Consider the following 18,512-nt stretch of genomic DNA (forward strand, 5'->3'; position numbering starts at 1 on the left):
GGGACCTAGTTTTTTATTGCATATTAGTGCAAGTTCACATGTGGTTCAGCCAAGCAACATTTGGCATAAATCCAAGAGAGGGGGAGAGGATGCTACACCGTTCAGGCTCTAGCCTGGTTGCTGACAACTAGTACAGCAATCTCAGCTCTAGTGTTTTATATGCAGCTTCCAGGAATTAGATGGACAGAAAGATGTTCTGCTCATACCCACTTTTTCCTTGCCATACTTAAAGGCACCATTTGGGGAGTGGGGGGAGGGGAGCTACAGCCACATGTACTACGATGCTACTTGGTCTTTTTTCCCCTTCCTCTCACTATCAGGAATCAGGTGAAAGCACCTGTTGTCTCTACATTGCTGGCAGCTAGGGCAGGGAGTGCATGATAGCCACAGTGACACACCATATCGTGGCAGGAACTCCCTGTCTGAGGTAATCTTCCCAAGGCCAGATTCAGCCCGTTGAATTATCCCTAAATATGCAGTGTAACTAATAGATATCAAAGTAAAACATGAAACTTGTTCATAGTCCTATGGAAAATAGAGAATTTGTGGCCATCGACCTCTGTTAAGAATTGAGATTTTTTTTTTTTTTTTTAAATGTAATTACAGGCAGTAATGAAGATTTAGTCTCCCTATCTGAATAGCATTGATCATGTGATCTGAGAGCTTGGGAGAGAACATAGATTTGGCTGATTTTGTTTTACTTGGACTTTATAGTCTCGCCAGATCACATCTGGAGCTTTGACATATAAGTAAAATTCCATTAATATATACAGATGAAATCCAAGTGACTTCAATCATTTTACCCCCTATACTCTATATCTAAATGTGATCAACTATGGTAGGTACCTATTTGTTACAAAATGTGTCAGTTACTGAACGGATAAGGGTGGGTTACCTCACCCACAAATCCCCAGGAGGAATCCCGTCTGTCTGGAGAGGGTTTTAAAACATACTTCAGTTTCCCTGAAACACATCTTGACTTGTCCTTGATGAACACATTGTGGTAGTTCCATTAACTATAAATTGGGTCCGATAAGATGAAATATATCAGCTGGCTAGAACCGGCCTGCTGATAGTTTTGTCTCCTCACAGGCTGCTTATCTAGGTCTTTCATCTTTGTTCTCATACTCAGGGAAAAAAATTGCCAACTGAGCCAAAGACTGTTTCATGAGTCTTATCTAAAAGCTACCACACTATAATGAAGTGCTTTGTCAATCAGCCAGCAGTGAAATGACTCTTCATAATCAGCTTCAAATAATGTGAGTTGTGTGACAACAGTCCTTTGACCATAACACATTTATCATAAAGGTTTACTGAAGAGCACCTGTTTGAGCATATTATTTTGCCAGTAGCTTTTTATATAGTTTTAAAGGGGAGGACATTTAATGCTGTCATTCGTAAACAGTCTACACCGGAACTTGTTAACAGTGTTAAAGCATGGTTTCAACAAACACTTAAAAAAAGTCCTTGACCATACTGAAGCAGCAAAAAAATAATAAATTATGAAGGAAGGCACTCTAGAAACTAGTCTGAATTCCTCACTTACCCCTGGTCTACACTAGGGATGTGATGGACTAGTCAGCTAGTTGACTATCCGATAAGCATTTGCTTATTGGATAGTTGACCTGCTATTTGACTAGTCACTTCCCTCCTCCCCCCACTCCCCACTGCCTCTATCAGAAAGAGGCAGCAAGGGGTGGGGAGAGGAAGGAATACTTCAAAGTGCAACACCACTTGAAGCCTGGGGCAGACCCCGGGCTTCACACAGCGCTGCCACTTTGAAATGCTGCATGCAGCCCAGGGCCAGCTGGGGTGTCTGTAGGCTGCGCATGGCATTTCAAAGTGGCAATGCCATGTGCAGCTCCGGATCAGCAGGAGTCCCCAGCTGACCCCCGGGCTCCATGCAGTGCTTCTGCCTTTGAAGTGTAGCAACAGTCATAATGCATCAACTATTCAATTAGTCGATATTGAACGTCCTTAGTCTACATGAGGGGATAAGTTCGAATTAAGGTACTTAACTTCAACTGCGTTAATTGCATAGCTTAAGTTGAAGTATCTTAAGTCAAATTTTGGCTCCGTCCACACAGCAAGTTGAAGGGACCACACCCTCCCTTCGACTAACCTTACCCCTCATGGAAGCAGGACTACTGGCATCAACAGGAGCACCCTCTCAGTTCAAATTAGCATGTCTTCACCAGAGACGCTGATCTGAACCATGGAAGATCGATTGTGTCTGCTTCAGTCTTATCTGTAATGTAGACAAGGTCCCTTAGAGTCCTTGAACATTACAGTTCCTTCTGTTCTACAGGAAGAGGATCTCACGTACAGGAAATCAAGCTTACTGAATGGCATCTATCTTGTGGAACAGGCAGCACAGTGAAATTTTAAAGATTTTAAACATCAGCTATTAAATTATGCATGAAGAGAGTAGTACTCCCTCAACGCAACTTCAGACTACCCACAAAAGTCAATGTATGGTGTATATTCTCATCACAGGGGTGCAAAAAAACATTCAGGTAAAAAGAGCTTGAAAATCTCTGCATATTTATGGCGCTGGTATAATCTTATAGCCCTTAATGTATATGTTTGCCTGTTAATATAGTATTAAAAGGACTCTGTCAGGACAGTTTAGACCAAGTTTAAGATTTGTACAAATAACTTTTACAAATGTCTATAAAAAGGTTTGTTATACGAAATCATTTTAATGGATTTCTCTGAAATCTCTGAAAACTACTAACTGTAACCTGTCATTTTTTCTTGGAATGAAACAAAAATATCTAAATGTTTTGTCAAGGTGCATTTATTTTCTGGGGAGGAACTAAATCCAAAGAATCAAATACATGACAGTAGTGAAGGGCTTTTTGGTTTCAAGCCACGTGTGTCAAGTCACCTCATAACTCACAGTCTGCTCTCTGCACATCAGTAGTTCTGGAGCAAGAGTATGCACCATCAAGACTGGGCATGTGCATATCCTTGGATAGGTCAGGCTCTTTTTTTTTTTGTTTGCCTTCTGCAATGTGCTGATTTAATACACTTTGGGAACTATAATAAATCCTAAATCCATAAAAATTAATTACTTAACTTAATTTGCATAGGTTTAATAAGTTCTAACTGTACTTTCCTTTTTTGGATTGTAAATGACACTCAAAACACAAGGCACTTGATTTTGTTTTCGATCCATCATGGTGTTCCATTGATAAAAAGCCAATGGGCATATTCCTGATTTACATCAGTGTACATGAGATTGGAGTCCAGCCCAGTAGTCACTTCTGCTTAGTACTGATGTCCTTTGGAGTACCCCATAGTGCAGTTACTTGGTGGCTCTAATGCAGAATTCTCCAGTTAACTTTGAATTGTGACATTATAGACTATACTTGTCATCCAAATGCCTGTTCTTCAAAGAGCTAAAGTCTCTAACAATACTTGTTTGCTACCTGGATCTTATGTCAATATATGCTGCTAAAACTGGCTAATTGTCCACAGTTAATATTTCATACTAGAACAGCCTGGGCAAAAAAAAAATGTGCTGCAATGTAAAGAATTGTACTCTACTGTCAGTAGGGGGCAATCTTGGCATAGAATTTGTACAGAATGCTTGCTTTCCTCTTTACCCCTCTCATCTCCCCCCTCGTTACCCCCATTCTTTTGTGTAGAAAACTAAACAAGAGGCAAAAATATTTTTATAATGGAGTCATCATTAAATATGTCTCCGTCAAGCCTAATGAATAATTAATTTCAGCATAATTATTATTGCAGATTATACATCCCGAATTCTGCTCTGTGATCAACAGTAATTATCCAAAAATGCCCCATCTTTTCAGAGTTGCTGATGTAAATGTCTGTGTTGCTAGAAAATAATAGTTAAGTGTTGTTTATGGTAAAGGTAATAACCTCTGAATTATTCATTGCCATGTGACTGGCTGGCTTTTCAGCATCCCTATGCCCTTTGACTTTCCTCGGGTGAATATTTACAGTAAGTCATTTAGGCTAATGCCAAAGAAAATTAAATTTCTTGATTGGTTGTCACTAGAGCAGTAATAGCTGCAGAATTCTGAGAAAGAGGAATTCCCTTTCCAGGCCCCCTTCAATAGCTTTATATTAAATGTCATCATAAAATATGTAAGCACAGAGACTAATCTTTTTAAAAACGAAACACAAGAAAATGGCCCATTTCAATTCAAACCTCTGTTACATTTCTCATAATGTATTAATTAAGAATCTATAAAATCTGTTTTAGTAGAGTCTTCAGCATGCTCAGTTCGCAGCAGAGCTGCTAAACTTTATCCGTGAGGCAAACACCAAGCCAGCAGAACTGCAAAAAGAAAGAAAACAACAATGGAAGCGTAGCCCAGTAGCAGTGATCTTTTCAATGGACTTGCTCAGTCCTTAAATAGGCTGCTGGTTGGTTTGTGTGGTGGGCTTTGCCCCAGCCTCTTCAATACCCTAACTGGCTAGCTCCTGATCCAGAAATCTCCAGAATCGTTCTCTGCTTCATGTTTCAGTTTTGAATGCTCTTGTCGCCTCTCTGGGTCATAAGAACCTAGTGAGTGAGACTATGCAAAGATGGCTTAGGATAGACAGGAATGAGGGAGCCTCAATTGATTGTATGTGAAGGATTTATTTTCAAATTCTCAACCTTTTTATTTCTTTTCAGTGAAGAATGAAAAGGTACCAACCGTGAAAGACACTCACATTATGTATATTGTATATATAATGTGCACGGTCACATTATGTACATTGTATATAATGTGTGTTTATATATGGTGACAACCCACGACCTGCATGGTGCTAATGTGGGGGATTTTAATTCAGTTCTTACTAATATTTATAATGGAATATGTCCCTGTAGATGTACATTGTGAATTATAAAACATCAGGTCCCTGCCCCCAAAAAGTTTCCTAGGCCTTGTCTACAGACAGACTTTGCTCAGCTGCAAGCATGGAGCTTGAGGTGTAGAACATGTATTTACTCATACAGGTATGTTGAGAGAACCCCTCCTGTGGATGCCATTATACCAAAATAAAGGTCCTTGATACCGGTACAGCTCATTTCCCTTCCCATACGTGAATAAGCTGTACCAATATAAGCCTCACAGGGGTAGCCAAGTTAGTCAGTAACAGGAAAAACTTAAAAAACAACAAATAGTCTGGTATCACTTTAAAGACTAACAAAACATGTAGGCTATGTCTACACTGCAGGCTTCTTGCACACGAACTGTTTTGCACAAGAGTTCTTGCACAAAAGGTCTTGTGCAAGAGCGCGTCCACACTGCCATGTGCTTTTGCACAAGAGCGCCCGTGGCAGTGTGGGTGCTCTCTTGCGCAGGAAACCCCTGTTGCCCAGGGATTATTCCACAAGAGGGCTTATTCCTTGTGGGGAAAAAAATAATTCTTGTGCAAGAAGCCCTCTGTTCCGATATTTTACTGTAAATTTACTTGCGCAAGAATGCACGTGCACTGTAGACGCTCTGCAAGTTTTTGCACAAGAACAGCCATTCTTGCGCAAAAAGCCTGCAGTGTAGATGCAGCCATAGATGGTATCATGAGCTTTCGTGGGCACAGCTCACTTCATTTGAAGCTCATGATATCAGTCTTTAAAGTGCTACCTGACCATTTGTTGGTTTTTAAGTTTTTTCCAGTATAAGCCTTTTCATATCAGAATAAGCATGTTTATACTGGTATAACGGCATCCATATTACAGGGAGTTGTATTGCTTTAATATTGTGCCAGTACAGTTGCACAACTTCGTAGTGTAGACAAGGCTTAACAGTTTAGTCCTACAATTCTCATTCATGGCAGTAGTCCTACCTCATGCCAATTAGCCTCATTAATTGCAGTGAGATTATTGGCACGAGTACAGGCTGTTTCAGAAAAATACAGTACCAGAGGTAATGGTTCAAATGTGGGAGAAGGGGAGGGGAAGTCAATGTTAAAATGCTTCACAAACAGTCTGATCTTAGAGGAGAGAGGTAGCACATGTCACGTAAGAATTAAGAAACTAGAGTAAAAGAGGCCTTTACACCACGCTCCTGTACTGGTTCCCAGCTAAACCCATTCTTCACTCCTGATATCTTCTTTTCTTCAGCGGTGATCCCTCTGACTGACTCTGAACACAAGTTACTGCCTTTGCACTTTGCAGTTGATCCTGGGAAAGACTGGGAGTGGGGGAAAGATGACAATGATAACACCAGACTTGCCAAGTAAGAACTCTTTATAATCTTAATAATAAGGTGTCTTGAACACATCTAGCATGATCTATGACCATGACACTCACTAATTATAAGGTTTATTGGGGCAAAACAGGTGAGTGGGTGGGTCAAAACCTTACAAACATGATGGGAGGGGCTGTTAGTCTGAACAACACAAGTTCTCTGGTGTGGTGAAGTTAAGCACTGATTTTCCTTGGATGTATTTTTAACTAATTAGTCATCTGTTTTCTTTTCTCTGTTTTTCTTCAGCTTGATTCTGTCTCTGGAGGCAAAGCTTAATCTCCTGCACAGCTACATGAATGTAACCTGGATACGCATACCATCCGAAACACGGGTAACCCTTCCCTCTGCTTAAACAACAGACACAATAGGGCATGTTCATTGGTGAGACTGAACGGTTCAGCTACCTACCTTATGTCAATAGCCAATAAAGGCGCAGAGCTTGGTGAAGTGCTTTGATTTTGGAATAAGGCTTTCAAATTTGCCATCTCATTTTCTTTTTTTAAAATAAATAAATGAAACACACACACCCACAGAGCTGCTTGAGTGTTTTTGCAGCATACACCCCACTTTGAAAAGTAGTTTCTAGTAAAACTGCTCTTTTGGAATTATTTTTCTTTAGGAATTTTGTTTTGTTTTATTTTAGAGTTCTTTATTTTTAAAGGTTTCCTGAACTATTTATGCTCCCATAATTCCAAAAGGCCTTTTCAGCAGCAGCTTGTGATCCAGCAGCCAATTTCAACTCAATTACTCTTATAAGAACTAAATTTCAACCCCTGGAAAACTCATAGCTTCACTTTTACATTAAAAAGTGGCTGACAGGGCCACAAACTGAAGTGGCAGTCTGGCACCCGGGAAAGAGGAAGCTATTTCACATGGGGCATAGCAGAGACCTCATTGCTGCATCTCTCACACACAATTCCTGTACAATTTATATTACAGAAGATGAGGTTGGTCTAATGTGAAAAGCTTCATGGGTGAGGACAAAAGTAATTAGGTACCCTGCACAACGGGGGGCTGAAAAGAGAAATTAAAGATTCAGGAAAAACAGAAGAGGAGAAAAAAATTGTTTTACATGGCCCAACCTATACTCAGTGAAGGCTCCACTCCTATTAAGATATTTTCAGATGTTTTCTTTCCTTTGTCAGCTCCAATTATTCCCACGTATTCTCTGCCCATCCCTCGCATTGGCAGAACCTCAGTTCCTCCATTTGCTTGTGAATCACGTCTGCTCCTATTGTAGTGTTACCTCCCACTGAATTAATCTGCCTGCACAAACAAGCCCCATCTCTATTATTATTATTGTATTAATTGACAAGCTCATGGGCTGACTTCTCATTCTTCTATAACGAGGGTTGGACATTGTTTTATGAAGCCACGATGAACCTCGTTTTTAACTGAAGAAGGTTCCCCGAGAGAATTCTGGCCCCTTTAAAGCCAATGACAGAACTCCTATTGATTTCAGTAAAGCCAGGATTTCACCCTTAGCATTAGAGAAGATAAATGTGTCCTTTTTCTTGTATCCAATATTAGTCAGGAATATAAAGTACAATAGACTTCCAATAATCCGGCACTTTTGGGACCTAGGTGGTGCTGGATTATCGGATATGCCAGACTATCAGGAGGTACTATAAGGGGACATACTCCCAACCCAATCCCCCTCCCCTCACTCTAGCCTAATTCTTGGGTCCCAGAGTTGCCGTGACAGCCGCACATCTCTCTCCAGGCGCTGGGGCACGTGTGCTCAGCGGCAGGCTTTCAGCATGAGCTGGCCGGGACACCGTGCACAACCCAATTCCCCTCCCCTCCCCTTCCCCAGAGCCAAATACCTCCCCTCCCTGCTTGTAACCCAATCCCCCCACACACCTTATGCTCGGGTCCCGGAGCCAGAGCCTCTGCGCCGCATCTGGGACTCCATGCGCACCTCCCTCCTCCCCGCCCTGATCCCCCTTCACCTTCTCCAGGCATCTCTCCCCCGCAACCTTATGTCCAGGTCCCAAAGCAGCTGCCTGAGCTCAGCAGCTGGCTGCTAGCTCATGCAGGCTGGGACGCTGTCTGCGACCTGGCGTGCACATGCAGGGTAAGACACAGTGTGCCAGGGTCCATGAGCGGAATAGCGTGGGCCCTGAGCGTGCATGCAGCTCACAACGGCCTGGCCGTGAGAGCAGCTGACCTGAGCAGTTCTGTCCTGGTTCCATCAGGAGCTGCTATTTTTTTCCATCAGGAGCCTTGGGTTGGCCACCCCTATACTAGGCTCTTGCTATTTTGATGCCGCACTATCGGGAGTGCTGGACAATTGGATGTCAGACTATTGGAGTTTTACTGTATATCAGTACAGAGCACTGCTGCTCCTTGTGTTGTTTGTATGGGGGTCTTTTTGATTGAATTGACTGTCCCAGAGAAGAAGGACTAGTTCTTACTGAATCACAATGTGTAAGTCACTCTGCCAAGAACATAATGTTGTCTTGCTTGTGCTTTTGCACAGCTAGATAGCAATAAACCAGTTATTGACAGGTTTATTTTGGATGAGGAGAATGGCATAACTCATAGCACTTCCCCAGCAAAGCTGAAACTTCTTTGATGGAACGAAGGTGAACTTACCCTTTATGCAGAGGGGCAGCCATACAAGCAGGAGCAGGGGGGGTGCTGCCACACCCCCTGGCTTTAGGGAGTTTTTATTCTATACAGGGTGTACAGATTAGTTCAATGGTTCTCAGCACCCCCATTAAAAAAGCTGTTCCAGAACTCTTGTGGCCAGCACAAGGAGATGTACCACTTAAGCCTTATTTTGAGGACGTAATTGATACATAGTCCCAGTTCTGGCTTTGTGCACAGGGATGAATTATGCTTTGAAGGATTATGATCTCACATTCGCTGTAAAGATTTCTGGTGCTGCCTAGTGCTCAATATCCATTGTAGAGAGTGAGTGGTTTGGGCGCTCATCATCTTACAGGATCAGCCCTCTGTGTTAGCAAGCATTTCACTAGAGAGTGCAGGTGTTGCAGTAGTTTGAGTCTAGCTCTCTGATCTAGAGACTTTTATTTTTATCCCCGTGGCCATAATTGAACTTCTGATCTCAACTTAGACCTTAATGAACACTGGTCTCTCTTCCAGCCATGCAATTTAGTACAATTTTCAGCATCTGTTTCAGGGGGACTCAGGATTGAGATTGTAAGAGTGTTGCCAGCTAGGGCTGAGATGGATTCCTAGTTCAAGAACCTTGCAAGTCATTTAACTATTATTTTCATAGCATTTGCGAGTGCTGTTATTGTCAGGCTTCCACAAGTCCCCAAATATTATTACATTGATGCACCTTGAGAATGGTGTGGTAGCCTCGCTCTCACAGAGCATAAACCGATATGTCACAAATGAGAGAGAGCAAATTTGTACTAAGGGTTAATGTTGTAATTGACACTGAGTTAGTAATCTTGCTAAATCTTGTAGTGAAATTTACTAGCCCTGGCACAAAATCCATTACCAGTCCTTTACCTTGATGGTAAAGAACATTACTCTCTGACCCAGAAAAATGTCACTTTCCCTCAACAAATCAGTGAGTAGAATTTTGCAAATTAGAATGAACATGTGCAAGTTTGAAAGCTGCAAGAATTTCCTATGTCCCATTTGGAATCCTTTTGTAACTATTTTATGCAACCAGTTGTGTAATTTCACCTCTGAACATGAACCGGAACTCAGATTTCCAAATAAATGTCAAGTCCTTCTGCATTTTGTGATTGGCTGTAGTGTATACTATTTTGTTAACTAGTTTCGTTGCAGAATTTTGCTACTTATCTCTGAAGTAATTTAACTTCTGTTTTGTTCATTGTAGGCCCTGTAGACTTTAGAGGTTAATGAAAAATTAACTTTAAAAAGTCTGTCTATAGATGTAAAGCTACAAAAGTTAGAGTAATTAGAGCAGTTTGATGGGGGATATAAAACTTTGTCCTAATGTAAAATTAATTTTATTTTATTGAATCCTAACTAATTTCTCCTAACAGGCCCCTTTGGCCCAGCCAGAATCACCCACCGCTTCTGCAGGGGAGGATGTTCAGTCTCTGGCTGACTCAATGGACTCAGACCGAGATTCCGTCTGCAGTAATTCAAATGGCAGCAATGGCAAAAATTGTAAAGAAAAGGAAAAAGACAAACAGAGAAAAGATAAAGACAAAAACAGGACGGATTCAGTTGCCAATAAACTCGGAAGCCTCAGTAAAACTCTAGGAATTAAGCTGAAAAAGAATATGGGGGGGCTGGGCGGGCTGGTGCATGGCAAGATGAACAGAGCAAATTCAGGGAATGGGAAAAATGGGGACATCATGGAAAAAGGCAAAGAGAAGAAGTCGAAGTCTCGCAAAGGGAGCAAAGAGGAGTCTGGACAGTCCGCGAGCACGTCTCCATCTGAGAAGACAACTCCCTCTCCTACTGACAAGGCGAGCGTCTCACCCGCTGAAAAGATGAACACGAAATCCCTCTCTGACAAACAGTCTGATGCATGGAAATACAGCACCGACGTGAAGCTGAGCCTCAATATTTTGAGAGCTGCCATGCAAGGAGAGCGCAAGTTTATTTTTGCTGGCCTTCTTCTGACTAGCCACAGGCATCAGTTCCATGAGGAGATGATCGGCTATTACCTGACCAGTGCCCAAGAGCGCTTCAATGCTGAGCAGGAACAGAAGCGAAAGGAGGCTGAGAAAAAAGCTATTCTCAATGGGTCATCCTGCAGGAAACTGGAGCAAGAAGCATATTCAAAAGAAAAGTTAGAATCGTCTCCTCAGGACAGGGCATCACCAGTCTTGCCTCAAAGCCATACAACTCAACTGGTTTTAAAGTTTAAAGATCGCACTAGTCCCACTCCAGGGTCATTTTCTTCACCTAGTAATGGTGCTAAGAAAAGTGGACCCGTTCCAGTATCTGCCCACTATAGCCATACACCACCTGTTCAAAGGCAAAGCGTTATTCATTTGCATGATGTCAACTCCAAGCCATCGAGCTTCCAAGACGATAGCTATAAGCCAGTAGTTGGCACCTTAAAAACATGTGCCACTTATCCTCAACAGAATCGATCACTGTCTTCACAGAGCTATAGCCCAGCCCGGATAGCAGGGATCCGTACAGTGAACACAGTGGAATCACTGACCTATGCCTTGCCTACCGAACACAAGTCCCAGACATTTACAAATGGGTTTAATACCGGAGATATCAGAGACTGCTTAGAATATGCTGATGAGGAAGCTCCTCAGACCTGGTTGAACAATGATAAAAATCGAGGCAGAAGCACAGTTTGCCCAATATATTCCATCCAGCAGAACCGTTGCAAGAAGGAGAACTGCTCCTTTTATGGTCGCCCTGAGACTGAAAATTACTGCTCATACTGCTACAAAGAGGAGTTAAAGCGCAGGGAGAGAGAAAATAAGGGACACCGGCATTGAGGATTGGGAGGCTCCTTCCCTAACTACTTAGTTTAACCATTTTCTTACTTACAAAGTAAATAGCGATGGATTATAGAAAAAGGAATCCTAAAAAGGGAATGATAGGTAAATAATGTCTAGTTTGTCACTTTTCTGGGGCAATGCAGAAATAAGAGGATTAATTTATCATAAAGAATTTATTATTTTCCATTTTGTCAGTGTCTTTTTTACATACTCTGGTAAGCTGAAAGGTTGTTTACTTCTTTGTCAGTGCTGTGTATATGTTTGGTCAAAAATGTACTAATGGTGCCTGAATTTACACTGACATCACTCAGGTAGTAGAATGACAGGGAAAAAAGTCATAATACTGGAGATGTGGTATTGTAATAGAATAGTATATGCCTCGTATACATTTGAAATTCTATAGCCATCATAGGAGTGATTTTTTTCTCAATAGAAAGTAAATATTTTCATATCCCTTTTTTAGAAGAGTCATAATTTTGCATACTGCACATTTTTAACATTGTTACACTACATATCATGGACTACTTTTTATTACATTACTGTAAACATTTGTATTCATTTTAGTGTGAAATGCAACGTCTCCAGGAAGATGTGAATGAAGGTCTGGATTCATGAGGACTCTTATCTCTTCCTAACCATAGGTGCTTTTGGATATTTTTCCCCAGATCAGTAAAAATATGTCCTATTCCATTAGTTAATTTGCTGTGAATTCCTAGACAGACATTACTATAAACATAGTGGACCTATTATATGCAAAATTTCATATCACACAACAATCCCAGCAAATAATTTTAATCGCATGAACTTCATCAGCATTTCTATGGCTGTGAAGGTGAGGAGAAATTTATAAAAACTACCTAAAAGATGGCCTGGGTTTCTATAACTTGCTCACCAACCAGAATTTTTATAGCCAATGACCTATTCAGCACAAATAATTAGTAAAATATATTCAATTTCTATGTCTACAATCTGACTTCTTTTATTTATGAATTTGTTCTTTGTCCAAAATTATGGATGAATGGTTATTACAAAAATACTTCCTCAGGCCCATAGTCAGAGGTGGTGTGAAGGGTGTGAAAGCATCCTCATGGTCCCCCATATTCTGGGGCATGCTGCAGCCAGGCAGTGGAAGGCAGGAGCAGCGCGCTGCCCAAGCCTTCCTCCCGCATATTCTGGCTGTCCGGGGGAAAGCAGGGGCTGATTTCCCCGCTTACTTGGGAGATCATGGTGGGTACATTCACACCCTTGCCATCCACATTTACAAAAAAAAGCACCCTGCGTACGGGCCTGTTCCTTCTAAGCACTTTTCCAGTCTATTTGTTGCAAATATTGTTTTGAGTCTTGTGGACTGAACGACAGCCACATCCACAAAGAGCTTTGAGGATATCTGTGCAAACACTTCCAGCATGAATACTCCTGCAAATGCAGATTTATACAAGTCTTCGTAGCCAAATATTTTCAGAGGTATTTGTGATATTTCTTTCCTCTCTGGGAATAAAGTTTTACTCTACTGGCTATGTGTGAAAAGCAGCTCGAAGGGTTTGCAAATACCATCAAAGTACATTTGTGGTTCTTAATACAAGACGTTTTTTCTGAACACTATTTGCAGTTTTCATGCTGCCAATCAATATAAGTTTGGCAATAAAATAAACTCAGATTTTTTTCAGTGTTGATACAGTTGTAAACATTGCCTGATTTTCCTATCTGTAGCTTCAGAGGGGTAGCTGAGTTAGTTTGTAACCGGAAAAACTTAAAAAACAACTAATAGTATTGCAGCACCTTAAAGATTAACAAAACGGCTGTGTCTACACTGGCATGAATTTCCGGAAATGCTTAAAACGGAATACTATTCCGTTTTCAGTTTTTCCGGAAAAGGAGAGTCTACATTGGCAGGCTGCTTTTCCGGAAAAACCCTTTTTCCGGAAAAGCGTCTGTGGCCAATGTAGATGCGCTTTTCCGGAAAAGAGCCCCAATCGCCATTTTCGCGATCGGGGCTTTTTTCCGGAAAAGACTACTGGGCTGTCTACACTGGCCCTTTTCCGGAACAGTGTTCCGGAATAAGGACTTATGCCCGAGCAGGAGCAGATTAGTTTTTCCGGAATAGCGGCTGATTTTGTACAGTAGAGCATCGTTGCTTTTCCGGAAATTCAAGGGCCAGTGTAGACAGCTCACAGCTTATTCCAGAAAAGCGGCTGATTTTCCGGAATAAGTGGCCCAGTGTAGACACAGCCTAGATGTAGATGGTGTCACAAGCTCATTTTCTGCAGGCATACAGAAAAGCTTTTGCCTTCAGAACTCTCTTTGGTCATTCTCTGCCATTCTCAGGATCATTCGTATTATCCAAGTATTAAAAAAACACTTTTCCTGGCCCACAAAAGGCTTAGGGCCTAATTCTCACCACACAGACTCAGGTCTCGCATGTGTGTAACTGTTAATTTGAGTACAGTTGTTCCTATTTAGTATCAGTGTGAGCTCAGTCAGTCCCTTTGGCCCTGATTCATTTTCTGGACAGCATTTAAACATGAGCCAAGTCCCGCTTGAAATCAGTGGAATTTTGTTTCATTCTTAGAGGTAAACAGATATTTAAATGTTTTGCTGAATCCGATCCTGGAAGACATTTTTATTAAATAGATTAATGAACCATCCCTAAGAAGATGAATTTGTTTAAAAAAAAAAAAAAAAAAAAAAAACCTTGTGGGTAGTACCCAACTAGCTCTTTCATGAATTCAGACCTGTGTTGAATTTGTGTCCATTTGTCATGAAGGGAACATGTTATCAAGCTAAGTGAGTTGTTAAAGTGTCCTTTATTGTGAGACTCCCCCTTAAGAAGCCTAGAGTTCAAAATCATGGTTCTTGATGTTGCCACAACGTCTTTTTTGGTTAGCTGTAGCGAGTAAGCGTATGTTCTCATTGCCAAAGAAATCTGTGATTTCAGATCATCTTAAAACAAATCAAACATATTTGATTTGTATATGTTAAAGTGGGGGAGAGAGAGAAAGAGAGAGGACAAAATATTAAATAATTATTAGACTAGCAGTAGCATTTGATATTCCTGTAAATGCTCCTATATAAAGTTGTTTGAGAAAATTCCATTTGGCATCCAGTTGCTCTTGCCCATTTATTTGATTCGGCTGCATCATCTTTGAATAAGAAGAAATTTGGTCCCAGTGCATACTTAAAAATGCATACATTATTTGTTTTAAGTTTTAAAAATAGCTTATTTAGTAAAGTTTTAGATGCAATTTTCCTCAAAATAAGAGGTTTGCAAAGTCAATATTTCCATAAGCAGGGCTTGACAAATTAGTCAAACTACTCGCCCAGGGTGAGTAGATTTTAAGCCAGTACGGCGCCGCAGCGCATGAGCAGCGTGGTCTGTGTATGCGCAGCGTGCCAAGCCGCGCAGCTGGCGAGCAGGGCTCGCCGCAGCTTGTCAAGCCTTGTCCATAAGCAATTACTACCGTATAAATTACTTAATAAACTGACTCTTACCTACACCATTTTGAAAAGTGAAATTGACCTCCATAATAACAACATACAGGCAGTCCCCGGGTTACGTACAAGATAGGGACTGTAGGTTTGTTCTTAAGTTGAATCTGTATGTAAGTCGGAACTGGCGTCCAGATTCAGCCGCTGCTGAAACTGACCGCCAGTTCCGACTTACATACAGAATCAACTTAAGAACCCCAGGCGTCCCCAAGTCAGCTGCTGCTGAAACTGATCAGCAGCTGATTCCAGGAAGCCCGGGGCAGAGCAACTCTGCCTCGGGCTTCCTGTAGTCAGCGCTGGTCAGTTTCAGCAGCAGCTGACTTGAGGACGCCTGGGGCAGAGCAGCTGGGGTGCTGCTGGGTTGCTCCAGTAGCGCCACTCCTCGGCGCTACTGGACCAACCCAGCAGCACCCCATCTGCTCTGCCCCAGGCGTCCTGATTCAGCCGCTGTTGAAACTGACCAGGGAGACGCGGCGAAAGCCCCGGAGTACACAGGCGGCAGAACCGTGAGGTCCCGCAGTCCGTGTCCTCCGGGGCGAGCCCCGTTCGTAACTGCGGATCCGACATAAGTCGGATCCGCGTAAGTCGGGGACTGCCTGTAATTGTGTCACCATAGCCAATCATCACAATATGCAGCGTCATACTTTGCTTCCTGCTCCTTTCTCATATTTTATTTTTTCAGTTATTTAAAATTAATGTATTGTGTGATACAGGTTGAACCTCTTTAATCCAGCACTCTCTGATCTGGCAACATCCATGGGCCAGCAGGATTTTAGTTAGCTGGATCTTCGCTTATCGTGGATGTGACTAAGTTTTTCTGCAGTCCCATTCAGTTGTTTACAACCACCAGTCCTGGCTTTCACTATTCTGTGCTGTTATTTAGCTTTAATTTACCACTAAATGTCTTCTAAGAGCCCAGTAAGCAGTGGAAATGTTGGTAGTACTACTAGAGAATATTGACCTCCCATGGTATGGCAAATTCTCTGGTTCAGCACTGGTCAGGTTCTGAGGGTGCCAGACTAGAGAGGTTGAACCTGTAGTAGTGATATTTATTATTACACAACCACCCATTTCCTCAACTTCTTTAATAACTTATTGGGGCTTACTGTATTAGCTCAGCACAAGGTTGCCCTCTTCTGTGAACTTTTCCCAGCATCCCCTTTTCATACTGTCCCTTTAAATTTGGCCAAGAAATCAGGTACGACCCTGAAAGGGTCATTTTTGCAACTGGCTGCTGCTAGCTAAATCTTCCTCTGCCCCCTACTGATGAGTTGTGTTTATTCCTGTTATGTATTCCCTTAGGCTATGTCTAGACTGCAGACTTCTTTCAGAAGAAACTTATCCGGAAGAGATCTTCCGAGAAAACTTCCAAAAGAGCACGTCCACACTGCCAAAGAGCATTGAAAAAGCGATCTGCTTTTTCGAAAGATAGCATTCATTCAGTCTGGATGCTATCTCGCATTTAAACTGTGATTACTATGGACGGAGTGGCCACCAGGGCACCTGTGCTTTTTCCTCTTTCCTCTTCTTCCAAAAGAACTCCCTTCTCCCCGTCCCCACACACCTTTTTCTGAAAAAGCTTGTAGAAAGAGGTTTCCTAATTCCGGAAAAAACCCTCTATTCTTTCGATTTTCTTTTGAAAGAACATGATTGCAGTGTGGACATAATTTTAGGAAAAAACTGTAGTGTCGACATACCCTCAGTGTTCCCTTTCTCATTGCTGGGCAGATACAATATTTTTTCCCATTCACAGCTTGCATTTATTTAGCACTAGCTCTGGGCTTGGCACTCGACACTCCAAACAGACAGTGGCTGTTCTGATAAACTTATAGCATAAGGACTTAATCTGACAACTGGTATGGTGCACGTGGCCTCTGTACTGAATTTACAGAGTCCAACCCTAAAGGGAGTTTCATGTCTATTGTCAGAGACAACTGGAAAATTCTTGTGGCTTGAGTTCACTAGCAGTAAAAAAAAAAAAAAAAACTTTAGTAGCTCCCCATCCAGCACTTAGATGGAGGCCATGGCCCAAGGCCCCCTTTCTGCCATCCTAATGAGGAATATATTTGTAAATCCTGTGCTTTTTAACATTGACCAGTGGGTTACACTTGATTCTTGTGTTCTATGTACCCCTTTGTGCCAGACCGAGAGCGAGAGAGTGAGTGCCTGCTAACAGCTTTTGGTTTGCTTGCTTTTTAGCTCAAGCTATAGCAGAGGCTCATAACTTTGGGAGGTCCAGTTTAATCCCTACTCTTAGCCCAGTTTGTAACCAATTATACCAAGTACCTTCTTTCCCTTTTTAAAATCTGGTTTTGATTTGTTTTGGCACTCTCTGATCATGGCCCAGCACCTGGCTGGGTCAGCCCATCATTTCCCCTCCTCATGCCAGAGCTCAGGCTTTTAGATTCAAATTTTGCAGTCTGGAGGAAATGGTGCTATAAACATAAAACACAAAACAGTGACAGAAAGTCATCAGTCCTGCTCATTCGTCATCCCGATTTAAAAAAAAAAAATGCTAAAAGCACACAGACACACAATACATGACTAGAAATGAAGGGCAAGGAAGAAATGTAGGCTAAGGAAAGTAGGTATTGTTTAACTTTTTCTAATGTGCAATTACTTTTGCTAATCAAAGGCTATTAAAAAGAAACTCGTCAGGGAAATATTTTACCTGGAGGTCTGCTCGTAATAGAGGAGGCATATTGTCAATAATAGACTTTTAGTCACACTTTTCTTTGATTCTTTTTAAAAATGGTTTATCAAGTATTTATAAATGACTGCGAGATGTTGGGAAGTATGTTACAAACACAAGCTATACGTGTGATAGTTTGTTGTAAGCACATCCAGTAGAAGGGTGATGTAGATCACATAAGCCACATAGGATATGTCTACACTGCAATTAAAACAGGTATGGCACTGAGACCAGGTCTATATTAGACCTGGACGATCAGCTTAAGGTATGCAACTCTAGCTATGTAAATAACATAGCTGGAGTCTATGTATCTTAAGCACCGTCTCCATGGTGGGAGGTTTGCTCCCATCAACTTCCCTTATTCCTTGTGAATTGAGGGGGTATTGGTGCCAACAAGGGACACCCCCAGCTTTCCATTTAGCGAGTCCTTCCTAGACCCGCCAAGTTGAACGCCAGAAGATTGATCTATGACACAGTTAAGTACAGACGTGGCCTGAGTCTCAGAGACCATGACTCAGGCCATAAAAATAGCAATGTAGATGTTCAGTGAACTTGCTCTAGCCCACGCCCAAATGGCTACACTGGCCAGGCCAGCAGTGGTGCCGGTTTTTGACTGCATCTCTGTTGACATGTTGGACTCTATAACAACTGATTAACCATATTAAAATCTATTCATTTATTAAGCTTAATAAATTG

The 18,512-nt window shown here is 41.8% G+C and overlaps 1 protein-coding gene across 11 annotated transcripts in view; it reads left to right on the plus strand.

Moving 5' to 3' along the window:
* Positions 1-14,626, plus strand: part of OTUD7A (OTU deubiquitinase 7A) — a 229,788-nt gene extending 215,162 nt beyond the window's left edge. For all 11 annotated transcript variants that reach the window (XM_075897702.1, XM_075897704.1, XM_075897703.1 and 8 more), the window contains 3 exons: positions 6,086-6,200; positions 6,459-6,543; positions 10,205-14,626. In XM_075897702.1, coding sequence (XP_075753817.1) covers positions 6,086-6,200; positions 6,459-6,543; positions 10,205-11,635 — 1,631 coding nt within the window. In that variant the 3' untranslated portion in view covers positions 11,636-14,626. The remainder of the gene's footprint in view (positions 1-6,085; positions 6,201-6,458; positions 6,544-10,204) is intronic.
* The last annotated feature ends 3,886 nt before the right edge of the window (positions 14,627-18,512 follow it).

The sequence above is a fragment of the Pelodiscus sinensis genome, chromosome 14, assembly GCF_049634645.1.
Source record: "Pelodiscus sinensis isolate JC-2024 chromosome 14, ASM4963464v1, whole genome shotgun sequence".
Taxonomy (NCBI): domain Eukaryota; kingdom Metazoa; phylum Chordata; order Testudines; family Trionychidae; genus Pelodiscus; species Pelodiscus sinensis.